The 16,477-nt window shown below is 38.0% G+C and overlaps 1 protein-coding gene across 1 annotated transcript; it reads right to left on the bottom strand.

Annotated features, from left to right (window-relative positions):
* Window positions 1-30: 30 nt before the first annotated feature.
* Window positions 31-11,077, bottom strand: LOC127518088 (protein GPR108-like). Its single transcript, XM_051904436.1, has 18 exons — window positions 10,824-11,077; window positions 10,080-10,196; window positions 9,951-10,001; window positions 9,787-9,872; window positions 8,500-8,582; window positions 8,286-8,407; window positions 8,038-8,100; window positions 7,851-7,952; window positions 7,639-7,772; window positions 5,633-5,708; window positions 5,216-5,289; window positions 5,001-5,118; window positions 4,778-4,908; window positions 4,654-4,697; window positions 2,019-2,068; window positions 1,846-1,929; window positions 1,360-1,481; window positions 31-1,282 (listed from the first exon to the last, which is right to left on the bottom strand). The coding sequence occupies exons 1-18, from the start codon at window positions 10,914-10,916 to the stop codon at window positions 1,195-1,197; spliced, it is 1,638 nt and encodes a 545-aa protein (XP_051760396.1). The 5' UTR covers window positions 10,917-11,077; the 3' UTR covers window positions 31-1,194.
* Between the last annotated feature and the right edge of the window lie 5,400 nt (window positions 11,078-16,477).

Here is a 16,477-nt window from a genome sequence, read left to right as displayed (position 1 = left end):
TCACATATTTACAAGCCAAAGAAACGAGTCGAGATTTAAGTTATTTTATTTATTTTAAACTCGAACACAATTCACATGATAAACCAGCAAAATCAAGCAGGAAAAGTTTATTTCTCTTGACAGTTTATGGAAATATTAGCCAGACTAAAAGCACTGAAGGAGGAGGGAAAACTGGCTAAAATCTGGAGTGACGCTCTGGGGAAGCTCTCAAGTCTTAACCGTGTCTATACTGCGACTGGTATTACATTGACGGAAGCTTCGCGCGCTTTCAATGTAGACCGTTTTGTTTTAACGGCAGCGCTGCAATTTGCGCATGCGCAGTATATACGCGGTGTAACAGTGGTTAGTCCTTCATTTTTAACAGCAGGCTATACATTTCAAGGTGTAATATAAATGGGGTAGATGGAGCCATCAGAAAAATTTTATAAAATAAAGCACAACCTACTCCAAAGACGCAAAAGACAAATCGTTAATGGTACGATTTGTTATCGCATGACTGATAAAAATTGTTTCACATCTCAGAAACATTCGGCTTCATCAAGGATAGAATATAAATGTTGACAGTCGCAGACCCTGGTGAAACACACATTAAAGAAATATATAACGGCAGAAAATCAACCTATTCAATCTGAGGCAAAAAAACAACAACAATGGTTTCATTCAGATTACCTTTCTCCAAATCTTAAGCATAACTGATGGTGTCTGTTTTATGAACAACAACAACAACAACAGTCTCCAGCAGTCTAATAACATTTTTTACACAAAACCATGATATACAAACAGTAGCATCAATTCAGAAAAAAAAAAAAACAGCATTGGTTAAATAATAATAGGAAATAAAAGAAGGCTAAAATCAAATTAATTGAGCACATCCAGTATAATGATTGTAAATCTTTGGAATGAAAGAAAAACATTAGCAAACAAATTAACGGATAGAGCAGAGTGACCATATCATTACTGTAAACCAAAGCAAAAGATTCGGTCTGTCACGGCTGTCCCAGAGTCTGTATGGGAAAATCAGCTCGTTCTCTCATGGAGATCTGACGGAAATCGCGTCAGGTGCACTTTATCCTCGCACGTTTTTTTCCATTCCGTCTTTATTTCACTTGCATAGCGAGTCTGTGGTTACCATGGTAGCAACCTTTGAAAGGGGAGGAGTTTAAAGTCCAGGCTCCACCCTCTTCGATATGAAACTCACAACGCAACCTCTCTCTGTCTCTCTCGGCCGTTAGATGTCTTCTTCACCTTGTGGATGCCTTCCAACGCTCCCGATTCTGTTATACTGTGTGAGGAGAGAAGAAATATCACACACTGAACACTGAACTGAACTCACAGAGACAGAGAGAGAGAGAGACCTACACTTCATCCATCTCCAGGTCCTCCTCGTCCTGAGGCAGCTGGAGGTACGGGTTATTTGATGCTGGACGGAACTTGAATCCCGTCAAGACAAAGAAGATCAGAGTAGAAACCTCCACTAAAAACTGCAAACACGAGACGAAATGACACCAGGTTTAAAGGAGTGCTCTATAAATGAATTTCAACAGATTATTTTCTTCTTTAAAAAAAGCAAACATTTTTAATTTGTCACTCCCTTGAGGAAACAAGCTTCCATTAAATGCAGCCATGCACTTCAGAGTGTTTAAAAGCAGAAAAGCGAAGCCTGCGCTTTTGCTAATGCACTTTAATTCTTCTATTCTCCATGTTATCTGAGCTGTAAAGTGGCCCAAATCATCATTTTTGCGGTGGAACAACAGCCCTTGATGGATCAACTTAGAGAGGAGTCAATTATTTTTTGAGCCACAAAGACAGGGCTTAACTTGTGTTAATGTTCCTGAACGTGATTACCTCTTGGCACCACTGCCACTGGAACGGCACAGTGACCTTCAGCAGTATAGCGATGATCCGTGTGAAGTAGATATAACACACGATCTGAGGACAGACAGAAACCAGTTTCAGTCTGTTTTAGCTAAATGATCTGAATAAAGATAGTAGATGTGACTACAGATGAAATGCCTCACCATCACATAATAATGTCTAAAGAGCTTCAACTTCTCCAGGTTCATGGCAGCTACAAGAGAACATACACACACAAGCACTGAGTATTTAGAAACAACACACAAATAACAACTATAACTAAAAACCGATACTGATGATAACAACAATTATCAATAACTACACCGATAACTTTAAAGATAATTAGACTGATAACTACCACTAACAATAATTAACAACTTTACCGATAACTAGAACTATAAATATACTTATCTATACTGATAACTGTACCGATAACTATACTGATAACTGTACCGATAACTATACTGATAACTGTACCGATAATTATACTGATAACTGTACCGATAATTAACTGTACCGATAATTATACTGAAACTGTACCGATAATTATACTGAAACTGTACCGATAACTATACTGATAACTGTACCGATAATTATACTGATAACTGTACCGATAATTATACTGATAACTGTACCGATAATTATACTGAAACTGTACCGATAACTATACTGATAACTGTACCGATAATTATACTGAAACTGTACCGATAACTATACTGATAACTGTACCGATAATTATACTGATAACTGTACCGATAATTATACTGATAACTGTACCGATAATTATACTGAAACTGTACCGATAATTATACTAGTAACTATATTGATGACTGTACCGATAACCAGGGGATAAATTGAGCTGGGGCCGTCCGGGGCTGAGCCCGGCACATAGGCTTATCAGGGCTCGACATTAACGCTTAATTTTTTGAAGGGGCAAGAGAAAGAGAGTTTTACTTGTCCTGATTAAAACATCAATAACAAAAATAGCTAGGGAATCACCACAACGCAAGCATGATTCTATTACATTTAGTGTAATTGGCGATTGATAATGCATAATAATAATATATAATGTATAATGTGCTGACAGTAACAAGGTTGCGCTGTTGAGGCTCGCGCAGCCTCTCGAGGAGAAATGGAAACAAATGAGCGCAGCACAAAGAAAACATGCTGCTGTAAAAATTCCAAATGTGGAGGGTTTTTATATTTATAACATATGATAGTTACGTAACATCACACGACCAAGAGTGCTGTTTTCCGCGTTATTGGAATCATGATTGAAAATGTGACACTTTTATACATTCAGTAATAAGTTAAGTAAATTCAATATTCAATTCAATATTTAATATTCAATATTCAATTCAATATTCAATTCAATATTCAATATTCAATTCAAGTTAATAAAGTCACTTACATTTTAGACGCATTACTGACTGTTTTTGTTCTATTTCAGCAGTGAAAATAGTTCCAGATCACAGCAGAACCATAGCGCATCTCTCACAGCGACACTCAGATGCGTTTTATTACTGAACGATTCAGCGTTTTGAACGAATCAGTTGAGTCAAAGATTCAATGGCCCATTCCAAAACACCAGCCTCATTCTCGAAAGAATCAGCCGTTTGAATGAATCGTTTGAATGAATGACTAGAACAGTCGCTTGCTGCCACCTACTGGCGGTTCAGTTTCATTGTTACATTTCGTATTTGTCTATTCAAAAATATTTAAAGAATATCATAACATTATTTAATGCAGTTGTAATTTTTCAGTGTAAATCATTTAATTTGAGTCGTAACAGTCCTGCTTTATTTTTCTTATTTGTGATATTTTTTACATTTTGATCATCAAAATGTAAAAAATATCACAAATATGCAGATATAAATATGCAAAAGCTGATGGAACACTGTTGAGAATATAGCTTCAGAATAAATTATATTTACACCAAAAAAAAATCCAATTTTTTTCCAGACAAGCAACTTTTTTGCTCGGACAAGTGACCAATTTTCTTGTCCAAAGGACAAGCACATGACAAGGCTTTATGTCAAACCCTGTATTTTGTATTGATATGCTCTCCTTTAGGCCTACAGAAAGACTTTATTGTTATCAGATGTAGCTTTGCACACTGCCAGCATCTAGAATGATTTTGATCTGCATTTTAGTGTTCATAGCAGAGGGCTCTGTCAACTTATTTTTTACAGTTTGTCAAATGATAAGATTTTGTAGGCTTTGCATACACATGTGCACTCCTCGAAAGCCTGAAACCACAGAGCCCCCCCACATAACAAATCCCAATTTAACCCCTGCCGATAACTATACCAATAAATATACTGATAACTGAGCCGATAACTGTACCAATAACTATACTGATAACTATAAAAGTTAATTGTACTGATAACTATAATAACTATAATGTTAACTATTCAGATAACTGTAATATAATGATAACTATAGCAATAATTATTAGCACCCATAGCAGCGAACGACAGCATTCTGTTTATCATAAGCACGCGCTGCAGTTTTGTTGCCTGCCGCTTTAAATGTTTGAGCTCATTGAAGTCAGATGGATTCTGATTGGCTGTCAATGTTCAGTGATTCCAATGATACCGTTATCATTATAGTTGTGGTGTGGAAACTTCATATAGTTATAGTTAACATTTTTGTTGTGAACAGACCATCTCACACACACGTTTTGGGTTCAAACACGCACACGCACACACACACACGCACACACACACACACACACACACACACACACACACACACACACACACAAACACAAACACAAACAGTTCCTGTCATACACACCTTTTCCGTCCGTGTTAGAAGCCTCCTGCAGATGCCGGATGGACCTGTTAGACACAGAATCATAAAAACCCGTCAAATTACACAAAATAGCAGCACGTCACGAGTCTCGAGCACAAATACGCACCAGACGACAGGGAACAGGACGGCTCCGCAGCAGATGAGATCCACCAGGAACAGGATCTCCCTCCAAAGAGTGTATTCGCTTGCTCCCTCCTCAGTCTCCTCGATGATTATATAGGACACGTTAGCCAGAACCTGCACCAACCCATCAATAAATCGACATCAGTCACTGATATCAAATCATAAACACATGGAAAACATGTTCAAATACACACACACACACACACCTGCAGAGGAATGACAATCATGAAGATCTTCTTCTCTTTGTCTGACAGGATGTATTTAACAAAGGCAAAACCGGTGCCAATGAGAGCCAGCGTGATGAACAGAAGAGCCCCCTTCAGCCTGACACACAAACATCACATGATATTCAACACTTTGACTCTGAGATCATGTGGTTTGGTACAGTGTTTCCAAAGGAAAGTAACGGTGTGATACGCACAGGTGTGTGATGTAGTACATGACGGCCCAGCCTTCGATAGGATGACCCTCGGAGTTGATGAAGTGATAGTTGATCTGAGAGGAAGACAAGCGAACACTCGTGAGCTCACAGTAAGAGCAGGAACAAGCATCAAGAACATCAACACAAATACAACAAATATTGCCATTTTAAATGTTATATTTCTAAATAAAAATCTAAGTAAATAATTCAGGTTTATTTTTAATGTACATGTGTATATATATATATATATATATAAAAAAAACTAAAACTTATAAAGACATAAAAACGACAAAAACAACAAAAATAAATTGAAAACAGATCTGAAAATCTAAAAATCTAATTAAAAATAATAAAAACTATGATGGTATATCAGTGACACTAGAGTAAGACTGGCTGATTGAGAGTGTTTGTACTCACACTGTGAAACAGCAGAGACACGGCTTTAGTGTACGCCAGCGCCGCCATCAGCCAGTGGATCTTAAACACACTGTACCTGTCAAACACACACACACACATCATAAACACCACCGCGTTCACTCACAGTGAGCGATCCAGCAATATTAATGTAATTTACGTCACACAGATGATCTTAGTCAGGAGTTCATCACACTGAGTATCTACAATGGCAAAAGTAACCCTGGCAGGTGGAAATTTCTATTCAAAAAGGCCCATTCAACAATAAAGATAACTAGAACGATAACTATATTACCATCAAACGATAGCGGTATGTTTGTTCTAAGCTCCCGCTCTGCGGTTTCAAAGTGTGTACAACATGTTTTTGCTGTTCTTGTTGCATTTACACGGCTTTAACCAGCAGATGTCCTCAGCATGCTATGTTTGGAGTGAATCTAGCTAGTGTAATCGATGTAAAGTCAATATAGTGGAATAAAAATAAGTCTTTTTTTACTGCAACTTCAAAGGAAGCAAGATAATGTTGTCTAAACTAGCGCTGGATACCTCAGGTAATTTTATTTTACACTGTTTTCTAGCCTGGCATAATGGTCTAATTTTTTGACTTGGTGGATTTTTCTGGACCTCGGCGATTAACTTCTCTGCAGTGTCGCCTGCCATTTTAAATGCGCGAGCCCTTAAATTAGAATGGATTCTGGTTGGCTGTCAGTGTTTTATCGTTCAACAGCTGGGAAAAAAATAGTTCTGAAAGTGATCCCAACATTGTTTCTCTATATCGTTATAGCTGTGGTGTGGACAGTGCTATTCTTTTATATTTAGAACGATTTTTAGAACTACAGTCAAACCAAAATGTATTCAGACACCTTGAACATTCATTCATTAATTCAGTTTATTCACTATAGTTTAAAAAAAATGGTAATAAAATATCTCAGAGTTAAATTTTTCTTAATTATGTCAAAAAACACAGCAAAACATGGTCAGGTCCAAGTGTCTGAATAATTTTTGGTTCCAAATTTTTTTATATCAATTTTACTGGTAGTCCACTGTATGAAGAATTTTTGGGTATAATATGTCACAATTTACTTTATTTTGCTTTCCTCATTACATGCATGAACTGATAACTACGATGACACGCAAATTACGTTTCTTGACTGAATAAAGCAAACCAGCGTCTCGCTAGTAAAGTTTTGATGGATGAGGATTGTAATCAAGGTAAAGATGATTGCGTGACGTACAGGAGTCGTACAGTAAACACACGCGAGTCTGTTATATTGATGCGCAAACAAACGATGTGCACTCTCGACGCACTGATCACACACTGTATTTACGCGCAGACACATTTCAGTACAGTTGTCGTGTGTATGTTGCGGTGTTTAGTAATTCTGAATGGATCCGTTTACTGTAGTAATGCAGTCTGGTCAGGGCGGTTGGTTTAGGGTTGTTTTTGGCATCTCCATGTGGTCCTGTTCGGTATCGCAACTTGACACGTCTAAGACGTGAACAAGCTCTAAAAAGCCCTACACAAGCTCTTTTTTGTTGCACTGTACACATACTGTACACTGAATTCTGAAAGGTTTTGTTCTGTGATGTCTTTTTTATGTGTGCTTTGGCGTGCATAATTTATGAATTACATGGACTCCTTTTATCATTTGGTTATTATGTGTCCTTTTGGAGTCTCCAAGTGTGCTTTTTTGGAAAGACACCTAAATTTAAATTAAAAAAAAGCTTGCAGAAAATACAGTTTTGTGAGAATCACCCTTCAATCCGATGGTTTACTTTGCTGGATATAGCAGATGATGACAAAATAAATGTGTTAAACAAGATAAATGATGCATGCTTAACTTCATGATATGTATGCGATTCATTGCACACTTTTGTTAAAAAATGTTAATGTATTGACAGCCCTAATTTATATCCAAGTACATATTTAAGTAAATACAGATGTTTTATATTTATATCCAAGTATATACTGTATATAGACCACTGCAGTGGACGTGTGAGTGTGTGTGTACCTGTACTTGAGCAGTGTGTATGTCCAGACCACAGCGGCGGTGAAGAAGATTGCCGCCATGCAGATGTAGAGGCGCGGAAGGGGAATATCAGACGCCGACAGATAACCGTTGGGATTCTTCTCCGTGATCTCCACCTAACACACACACACACGCTGTTTGATCCTGATCATCAGACACGCTGCTCTGTCAGGACTCAGGACTGCAGTACTTACATGGAGAGAGTATGGACTCGGCGTCGCCGGTCTCATGTTGTTGCAGTTCTGGAAGTCCAGACTGTACAGGCCCTGTGAGCTCGCGCTCATGATGAGACGGAACTGAGAGCGGGAGAGAAAGCAGACCGTGAGCTGTCTGATATCAGATTTGTGTACTTGAAAGGCAGTGTTGAGAGCGGTTTCTCACGCTGAAGTTGTAGGATTCGCCGTGTTGCTCCAGCTCCAGCACCTTCCCATCCAAACTCTCCACCTGATTCAGGAATCAATGACAAAAACAGCTGTTTTAAACAAGGTTTTTAGGGAGTTTTAGAAATCAAATGCGAGACTTTTTGAGACCTGCACAAATAAGATCATTACCATATGTCTATACAGAACAAACCTGTAGAAAATGGAAAATGAGCGGAATAATAAATGACACTAATGTCAGGTACGTACCGGCTTGCTGACAGGAGCCGTCACTTTGGCCTGATCTTGTGAATTTTCTTTCTGTTTTCCTTTCCCTTCATCACTCTGTTCTTTTGCCTTCTTGTCGACTGTTTCTTCCCTTTTCCTCCTCGCTGAGCAACACATACATCATCAACACTCATCAAACACACGCAAACACACACGCAAACACACACACACACACACGCACACGCGTTTGTTTTACCTTTGACTTCACCCGTCGTCTTCTCCAGCTTCAGTCTGGACACCAGCACAACGTCAGAAGAGCCCATGTGCTTCACGCGCACACTGCACACACAATCACAGATGTCAGAGGAAGTGTCACGCTTAATTCAACAGAAGCTCATTTCCACCACATAAGACCAAAAATCATTCTACTGCAAACCATGACAACATAAAAAGTAGAAATTATGTCATAATTATGAGATGAAAACTTAAAATTATAACATAAAAAGTTGAAATTGACATACTAAGTCAAAATTATAACATATTAAGTAATAATTATAACAAAAAGTCGAAATTATGACAGTCAAAATTGTGATTTAAAAAGTACTGATTAAGAAAAAAAGTTGAAATTATGTTAAAAAGTTGAAATTGTGATTTAAAAAGTAATAATTGATAAAAAAGTTGAAATTATTAGTCAAAACTGTGACTTAAAAAGTAACAATTATGACAAAAATTTAAATTACGACAATGTAAGTCATACTGATGAGATGAAAAGCTGAAATTATGATAAGAATGAAAGTTATTATAATGTCATTTATGACAGTCATAATTGTGACATTAAAGTCAAAATTATGATTTAAAGTGAAAATTATGACAGTCAAAATTTGACAAAGTCAAAATTATGTGTATAATTATGACAAAGTAAAAGTGTCATAATTTGGCCTTTTAAATCTAATAATTACGACTTATGTCATAATTTTGACTTTTTAAATCATAATTATGACTGTCATCATTTGTACTTCTTGTCATTATTTTGTCTTTTTGTCTCAATTATTCATTTTTATCTCACAATTTTGACTTATGCCATAATTATGACTCAGTATGTCAATTTTGACTCATAATTTTGAATTTTTGACATATTTACCAAAGCACGGTCTCTTTGTTTTGTTATGTGGCAGAAACGGGCTCCATATAATTCAGCCAGTGTTGGGAAAGCAGCATTTAAACCAACGGGACAGGAAAGTATCTCAACACTGAGATCTTGGGTTCGATTCTCGAGCAATGTATGAATGTGATAAAATGTGAAACTTTGGAAAAATGTGTCTGCCAAATGAACAAATGTTCATGAACCGCAGCATCGTATCACGAACAAGATCAACAATTATCAGCGTGTGAATGTGCGATGTGTGTATGTGGCCAGAAACAAATACAGTAAAATCTCTCACAGTTACAGATCAAACTTCATTCCCACTGGCGGTCACTGCACTGCTGCTTGCTCACTGTGCCCCTCAGTAGAGTTTCTCCTCATCACCGGATCTGGACTCACCTGTGGTTATCGGTGTCAATGAGGAAGAGGATGAGTTCATCTTCACTCTTGGTCTTCAGCAGCAGGCACTCCTCCATCTCCTCAGCCTGAAGAACGACAAACACAGAAACATGAGGACGAACCGGCCGCCGGACAGAAAAAGAGAAGAGAGAAGAGATACTCACGGTGATGGACAGGATCCCGCTCACTCGAGACCGAGCCAAACTAAAGCCCACCTGCAACACAGAGAAAACCTGATGAGTGACGACACACAACCCAGCCCAGCGCACAGAGACCGACGGACGGACGCTTACCGGGTGAGGCGAGTTGCCCTTCACTGGCGGAAGAGTCAGAGACACCAGGTGGACGTCCAGAGTGCCGTTAGCGAAATAACCGAACGTGTTCAAATGGACGACAAACCGCGTCTCATTCTGAGGGAGAGAGAACAAGAGAGTTTAAAAAGTTGTAGGTGACACAATGTGTGTTCATGATGTTTCCAGCTACATCCCCGATAGCACACGTACATCTCGGAGACGTCTATTTGAGGTGTGTGTTTACATCTGGAAGATTTTTTTAGAGCGTTTGCTCATCGTCTATAGGACGTTTCCTGTCAGATGTCAAATAGATGTTTAGATGTCTTAAAGAAGTTTATGATTTAGAGTGTATGTAAAACTGACATCTTAAAGACGTCTATCAGATGTTTGTAAACAGCAGATTCTTTACAGATGAAGTGATCTCTAGCAGACATCTCACAGATGCACATGTGCTGGGATAATTAAAAATACAGACAGTAAATAAGTGAAATAAATGATAAGTTTATGAATAAATCTTTACATATGTGAAGTAAATAAGACAAATCATCAGATGTGTAAAAAAAAAATACTAAAATAAAAGAGATAAATGATAAAATAAGCGAAATAAATGAGGTAAAATATTAAACGAATATGAATGATACATCATTACATGGGATGACACATCAGATATGTGAAACAAACAGAATAAAACAGAAAAGTGACTGCATTAACTGAGATAATTATGTGTAAATAAGTGTCAGAGACCTTGAGTTTGAGCTGGTGGATCCTCGCGCTGCTCTCAGACACTGTCAGTATTAAAATCATCAGACCGCACGCGGCGACGGAGCGATACATCATCACACACTGTCTGTCAATCACTGCGCTGTCAACAATTAACCTGTCTGTCAAAGGATTGACATTTACTCATCCGATCGCTAGTTTGTTTCCAAACTCTTTCCAGCTACACCTTCACTTCCGGGACGCGTGAGCGCATACACGTCATCACCGACTGTGGCGGCGCGCAGCACTCTGGCGCCCCTTCTGGCGGGAGGACGAGCTCGTCACGCGCTCCGTCTCACATCTTGTATTTTTCACTGTAATGTACATTATTTTTTCTGTTATATATTATACAAATAGTGTAACAGATAGCTTTTGAAGCTGATGTTAAGGCGATAGGGTTGCGTTTGTGTGTGTGTGTTATTTTCTATCCCTTGGGGCTTGCCATAGGAAAAGTTTGGGGGGTGCAGGGCACGCGCAGAGAAGACGAGAGCGCGCCTGTGTAATGCCATGTGGTAGTTGTGGAGTGAAGTAGAATAACAGAGACATATAACGCGTTATAACGCTTTCTTTATTTTATTATTTGAAAAGTGTTTAGGCGAACCCGATACTTAAGCTCGGTCACAATAGCATAAACAAAGCTGTGTATGTGTTCTAAAGGGTATATCGTCCCTTTAGACTATTTTAAATCGTAAAGTGAGCAGGATATATTAAAACTAGATAAAAAAATAAAGTTTGTTAAAACAAACTTTAAGTTGTTTTGAGAAAGCCTATATAGAGGTAGGGTGAATGCAGGGTGATTGGGACACTTCTATTGAGATGACTTGGAAATCTGCCCCAATGGCTATAATATAGCCGCCCTGTAGCTAATTTCATTGGTTAAGGTTGCAGTGACGGGCAGGTTTAGCGAGCAGTGTTTGGTGTAGGCAGTCAGTACTGTGACTGACATGACCGACAATCGGCTGCAGAGTCATGTTCATTCTCAGAACAAACATAACACAAATACAACAGAACTACTGTATATAAAAACTATTCACATGAGCATGTTTAATTAAAAGGTTTATACTTTCATTAATTTGATATGCTACTCCACATAGGAAGAACAGACATGCCATCTAGTACCGGAATTCCTACACAACTTGCAGTATTCTAAAACAACACTCGGGTAATAAATACTGGACAGTTCTAAGATGGCATTCTGTGCGTTTGTCATGTGTACTAAAGTCTGTAAAAAATGTTTTTGTATAGTTGTATTATTATTAGACTTTTTAATTAAATTCAATGATTCTTCTGAATCTGAATGTAAAAAATATAAGCTAATAAAATAAAATAACCACACTTTTAAAGTAACTCACAAAAATTGGACAGAAAATAGGCCTGTATTAAAATAATGTTAAATATCAATATATTATTCTTCATTCAGTTCTAAGCAACAGAATCAGATTTAACAGATCTATTTTTGACCAATTATCAAAATAAAGTATAGTCCTACAAAGCTATTGTCATCAGAGCATGTGAGCAGACAGCAGGGAGGGAATCAGTGAACGAGAGGGTAGCGTCATTTTTTGTCTTTTATTATTATTATTATTATTATTATGATTGCAAACAGTACAAATATGACATTAATGATATATGTAAGCAGTAAGGTACTCGAGGCTGTGCTGTATCGTGAATAAGTCACGGCTGAAGGGTGTTAGGCACGACGTGAAGCGGAGTAACCCTTCAGCCATGATTTATTCACAATACAGCACTAGCCTCGAGTACCTTATTGCTTTATAAAGTGGTTACCACACAATACAAATATAAAAAGCCAAAAATATATATCAATGCAACTTTCATGAAGTAAACTTTCACTAAAGCCTTCCTTCCGCCGGAAAAAATAGTCCCTGACCGTGAACAGCAACAGAAGTTACATTATTACACCATTAGATGGCGGCAAAGACTGTCTTTATGAGTGTGTCAGTCAGTAGCGAAGACTTTTACATTGAAAAGACTGAACTGTTGTGAACACGGAACAAGACGCAACTGACAAATGCTTTGACTAGCGCTGTCAGTCACGGGAAAACCCCTTAACTGTTAAAAGGACAAGATAATACATCAGACATTTAAACAGATTTTTATTATGAACATAGGACTGACCTGAAGAAAAATGCTAAATCTGAATGCAGGTAATAAACTCGCTCACTCGACCTCTCTCACAATACTCTTCTACATAATACAGTAAGCTTCAATGAACAATATCAATTAAGAACAAACAGTTTATGTTGCTAAGAGTGGTTGCTAAGGGTGTTGTGTAGTGATACACAGAACTGTTAGGTGAAGCGGTCATAGCCGTGTTTTATCGTGAATAAAACACAGCTATTGACCAATCAGAATCAAGGACAGGAGCTAAGCATTTTATAAAATGTTATATACAATACACAAAATGTATCAATAGTATGTTCATTGTAATCTGAACATATAGGAGAAAAAAAAAGAAAAGACAAAAGAAAAGAAAGAAAATTCAACCTTCTTAACAAAACAGACTAAACCATTTTATAGTTACAGGGGGTCAAACTTCAAAGAAGAAAAAAAAAGAAATACACAATTTATACAAATAAAGTCCATAAACATATAAAATTATTTTCATCATTGCCTTATGGTGAATGTAAACAAACACAAAAATTAACTGTACAAAAACACATTTAAATGAACAATCCAAACCCACATGGTACCAAAAACTACATTTCCCATAATTCCTAGCATAGGATATAAAGGACATCAGGAAATGCCACGCACTTTTAAAAAAGGAAACAATGTTAAACCCTTATCTTTGTCTAGTTGTGGTTCACTCTAGTGATGAAATGTCATCCCTCTATTTGATCTTCAATGTGTGTGTCAAGACAACACGCACCTCTAACACAATAATTTGAGTAAATTGTTAAAGAAACAAAAATAAATGTATAAACAAGCAGAAAAACAATTAATCCCTCAGACAAAACTAAATCAATTTCTCATGAAGAAATAAAATAGGAAGAAAACTAGAACAATTGAAATAGAGTACAGACAGACAGAGTGCCGGCCGACACGTCCACACACACTCCTGCTCTATTAGAGGAAGGTGAAGGAGCTGGTAAGCCAGTTCTGTCATTATTGTGAGAAAGTCAGAAATCGTTGTGATTCTGGTTGGATGTGATCCAGAACAGAGAGCCTGTCTTGGTGGGTCACACCAGTCAGGGACTTAGGGCAAAAGGAGTGTCTCATATGTTGGCATGGGCGCTGTGGTCTTCTAGGCTGTGGGCTCTGGCCTCTCCCCCATTTGTGTAGGGCTGAGGGAAGAGGGAAGATGGTGATGGTAAAATAACAAAATAAATAAGGTAAAAGCAGAAGGTCCTTTTAGCTCTAGGGAACCTAAAAGGGAGGTGAATAACCAAGTTGATTTAATGAAATGCTAAGTTTAATTAACTCCAACTTGGCTGAATAGAGATATTCAGGCTTAAACAAAAGCCTTTTAACTTGCAGGGTATACGTGTAGGGTTGCTATAAAGCTAGATTTGGCTACATGCGGTTTGTTTGCACAACAGTCTGTGATGTGGGTGCTGTTATCAGACTTTTAGAGGTGTCTGCTCTAACACGCTCTGTTGTCACGCGCTGCCAGGAGACCAATGCCAGCTTGCAACACAATCAGAATAGAGCAGAATTCTAACTGCAAGTCCGCATTGAGAACTCCAGTGTGTCCACGCATAACTCACAAATCACAACAGCACATCACCTCACAGACAGTGGTGAATTGCTAGGTAGCTAAGCTAGAATTTACACCATTTTACACCAATTCGTTGCGTGTGTTTCATATGGGCGGTCCAGCGCATTAATATGAATACAGTGACGTAACGAATAGTAAAAAGGCCTTAATTGGTGACTGAGGAGCATCACCCAGAACACCATTACAAACGCTGTAGTGAGATTTCTTCGTCACACAGGTACATTTATGCTGCTTAATCTGGAATTGCGTCATCAGAAAAAGGTTTATGCATTTAAAGCTGAAAGTGGGGGTTTCTTCGCCCAAGATCATGTTAATTTATTTTGGTACCCTTTTGTACGCTGCTAATCTGAGATTCCGTCGTCAGAAAAAGTCTTACGCTCCTTTAGCAACTGAAATTATGATTTCTTCGATAATTTCAGGTTAGCTTCTTTGTACAATTTAAGCATGCATTATAGCATCGAGGAACTTTCTGCCGTTCAAGGGAACGCGCATACAAGCCATAGTTTTGCTGATTTTATCAGAAATTTGTATGTGCATGTATGAGATGTTAATAAAGATTATGCAAAAACACATGATTGATTACTGGGTCCGTCTGCAAACAATTGCTTAAAATGATGCCTTTCATTCTCCACCAAATGTAGCGAATTAACTCAAAGGGGAAATATTAATAATTATTCATAACTCATTATGATTATCAATTATGAATATGTAAATCCGTTAATCAGATTAACTGGATGTAGCTACATTAAGATTAATATTACAATCAATTAACCTGTTCGTCCAGTGAACACTCAGTGTTGATTGTTTATTAATTCTAAGAAATGTTCATTTCCAGGTTTTGGAAAAACAACATTCGTATTGTACCGTGCTACTCAGAGCATGTAGTCAGGATCTAAATCACTCAAGAGGCAATTTATTAGCAGACGGAGTCAGAACCAAACCTGTATTGTGCACAATCTTTATTAACTAACTCACAAACACATAACTAAACTAACAGACACATAACATACACGCAGGTCACACACATACGTAGGTGAACCGGAAATGGAGCTATAGGAAAAAGTCATAGACAATCTGGAAAAGAATCATCAGTTTCCTCAGTAATAAAACACCTTTGCTGCTACAAATCAATATTAAATCGCTGTTTAGTGTTCAAATGTATGATACTTGCAAGATGCCTTTAGGCTAAGGAGCATCGGATCTGCAGGCTGGGTTGTAATCTTGATGGTTCGGTCCGAAGTTGTTGCCAGTATCTTCTGCGTTAGATGAAGTACTATGAAAACTTATAGATGAGCACATGGCCGGGTTGTAGGCCGAGGCCTGCAGCAAGAAGGGGGTTTCTTAAGTCATCCAAGAAGCAAGGAAAAAGAGGGAGTGGCATTGTTCACTGGCTTTCAACCTCTGGTCAAAGTCACACCTCTTAGTTGTTGACCGGACCAATGAAGATGTTGTATTTCCGGGCGATAACACACCTCCTGTCAGGGCTTTTACGATCGAGCAAGATTAACTGGCTGAGTTTTTGAAGAACTATTAAAGATTCTTGTAATACTGATGTGTTGCACAGGTATGGACATAGCGCATACACAAGCATTTAAATCTTCTCGATACGAACCCATAGACACTAAACATGGCATAATTGAAGTTACCTTAAATGTATCATAAAACATGCGAATACAATGAGTGCAATACAACAACAGCAATAATGGATACCATTTCCTGGGGATGTGCATGTTCATTTATAGAACGGTCTGTCTATAAATTAATGCAGGAAAGTCTGTGTTCTGTGGGGAAAAAGCAGGAAAGATGCACGTTTCTGTGTCTCTTCTCTGCTCTTCCATGTGGCAACCACATTCTTTAGCGCAATAAAACTTGTAACTGAGAACTTCTCGGGGGATGGGGG

This window comes from Ctenopharyngodon idella, chromosome 1 (genome assembly GCF_019924925.1).
Source record: "Ctenopharyngodon idella isolate HZGC_01 chromosome 1, HZGC01, whole genome shotgun sequence".
Classification (NCBI taxonomy): Eukaryota; Metazoa; Chordata; class Actinopteri; order Cypriniformes; family Xenocyprididae; genus Ctenopharyngodon; species Ctenopharyngodon idella.
This window is presented reverse-complemented; position numbering and strand designations above follow the sequence as displayed.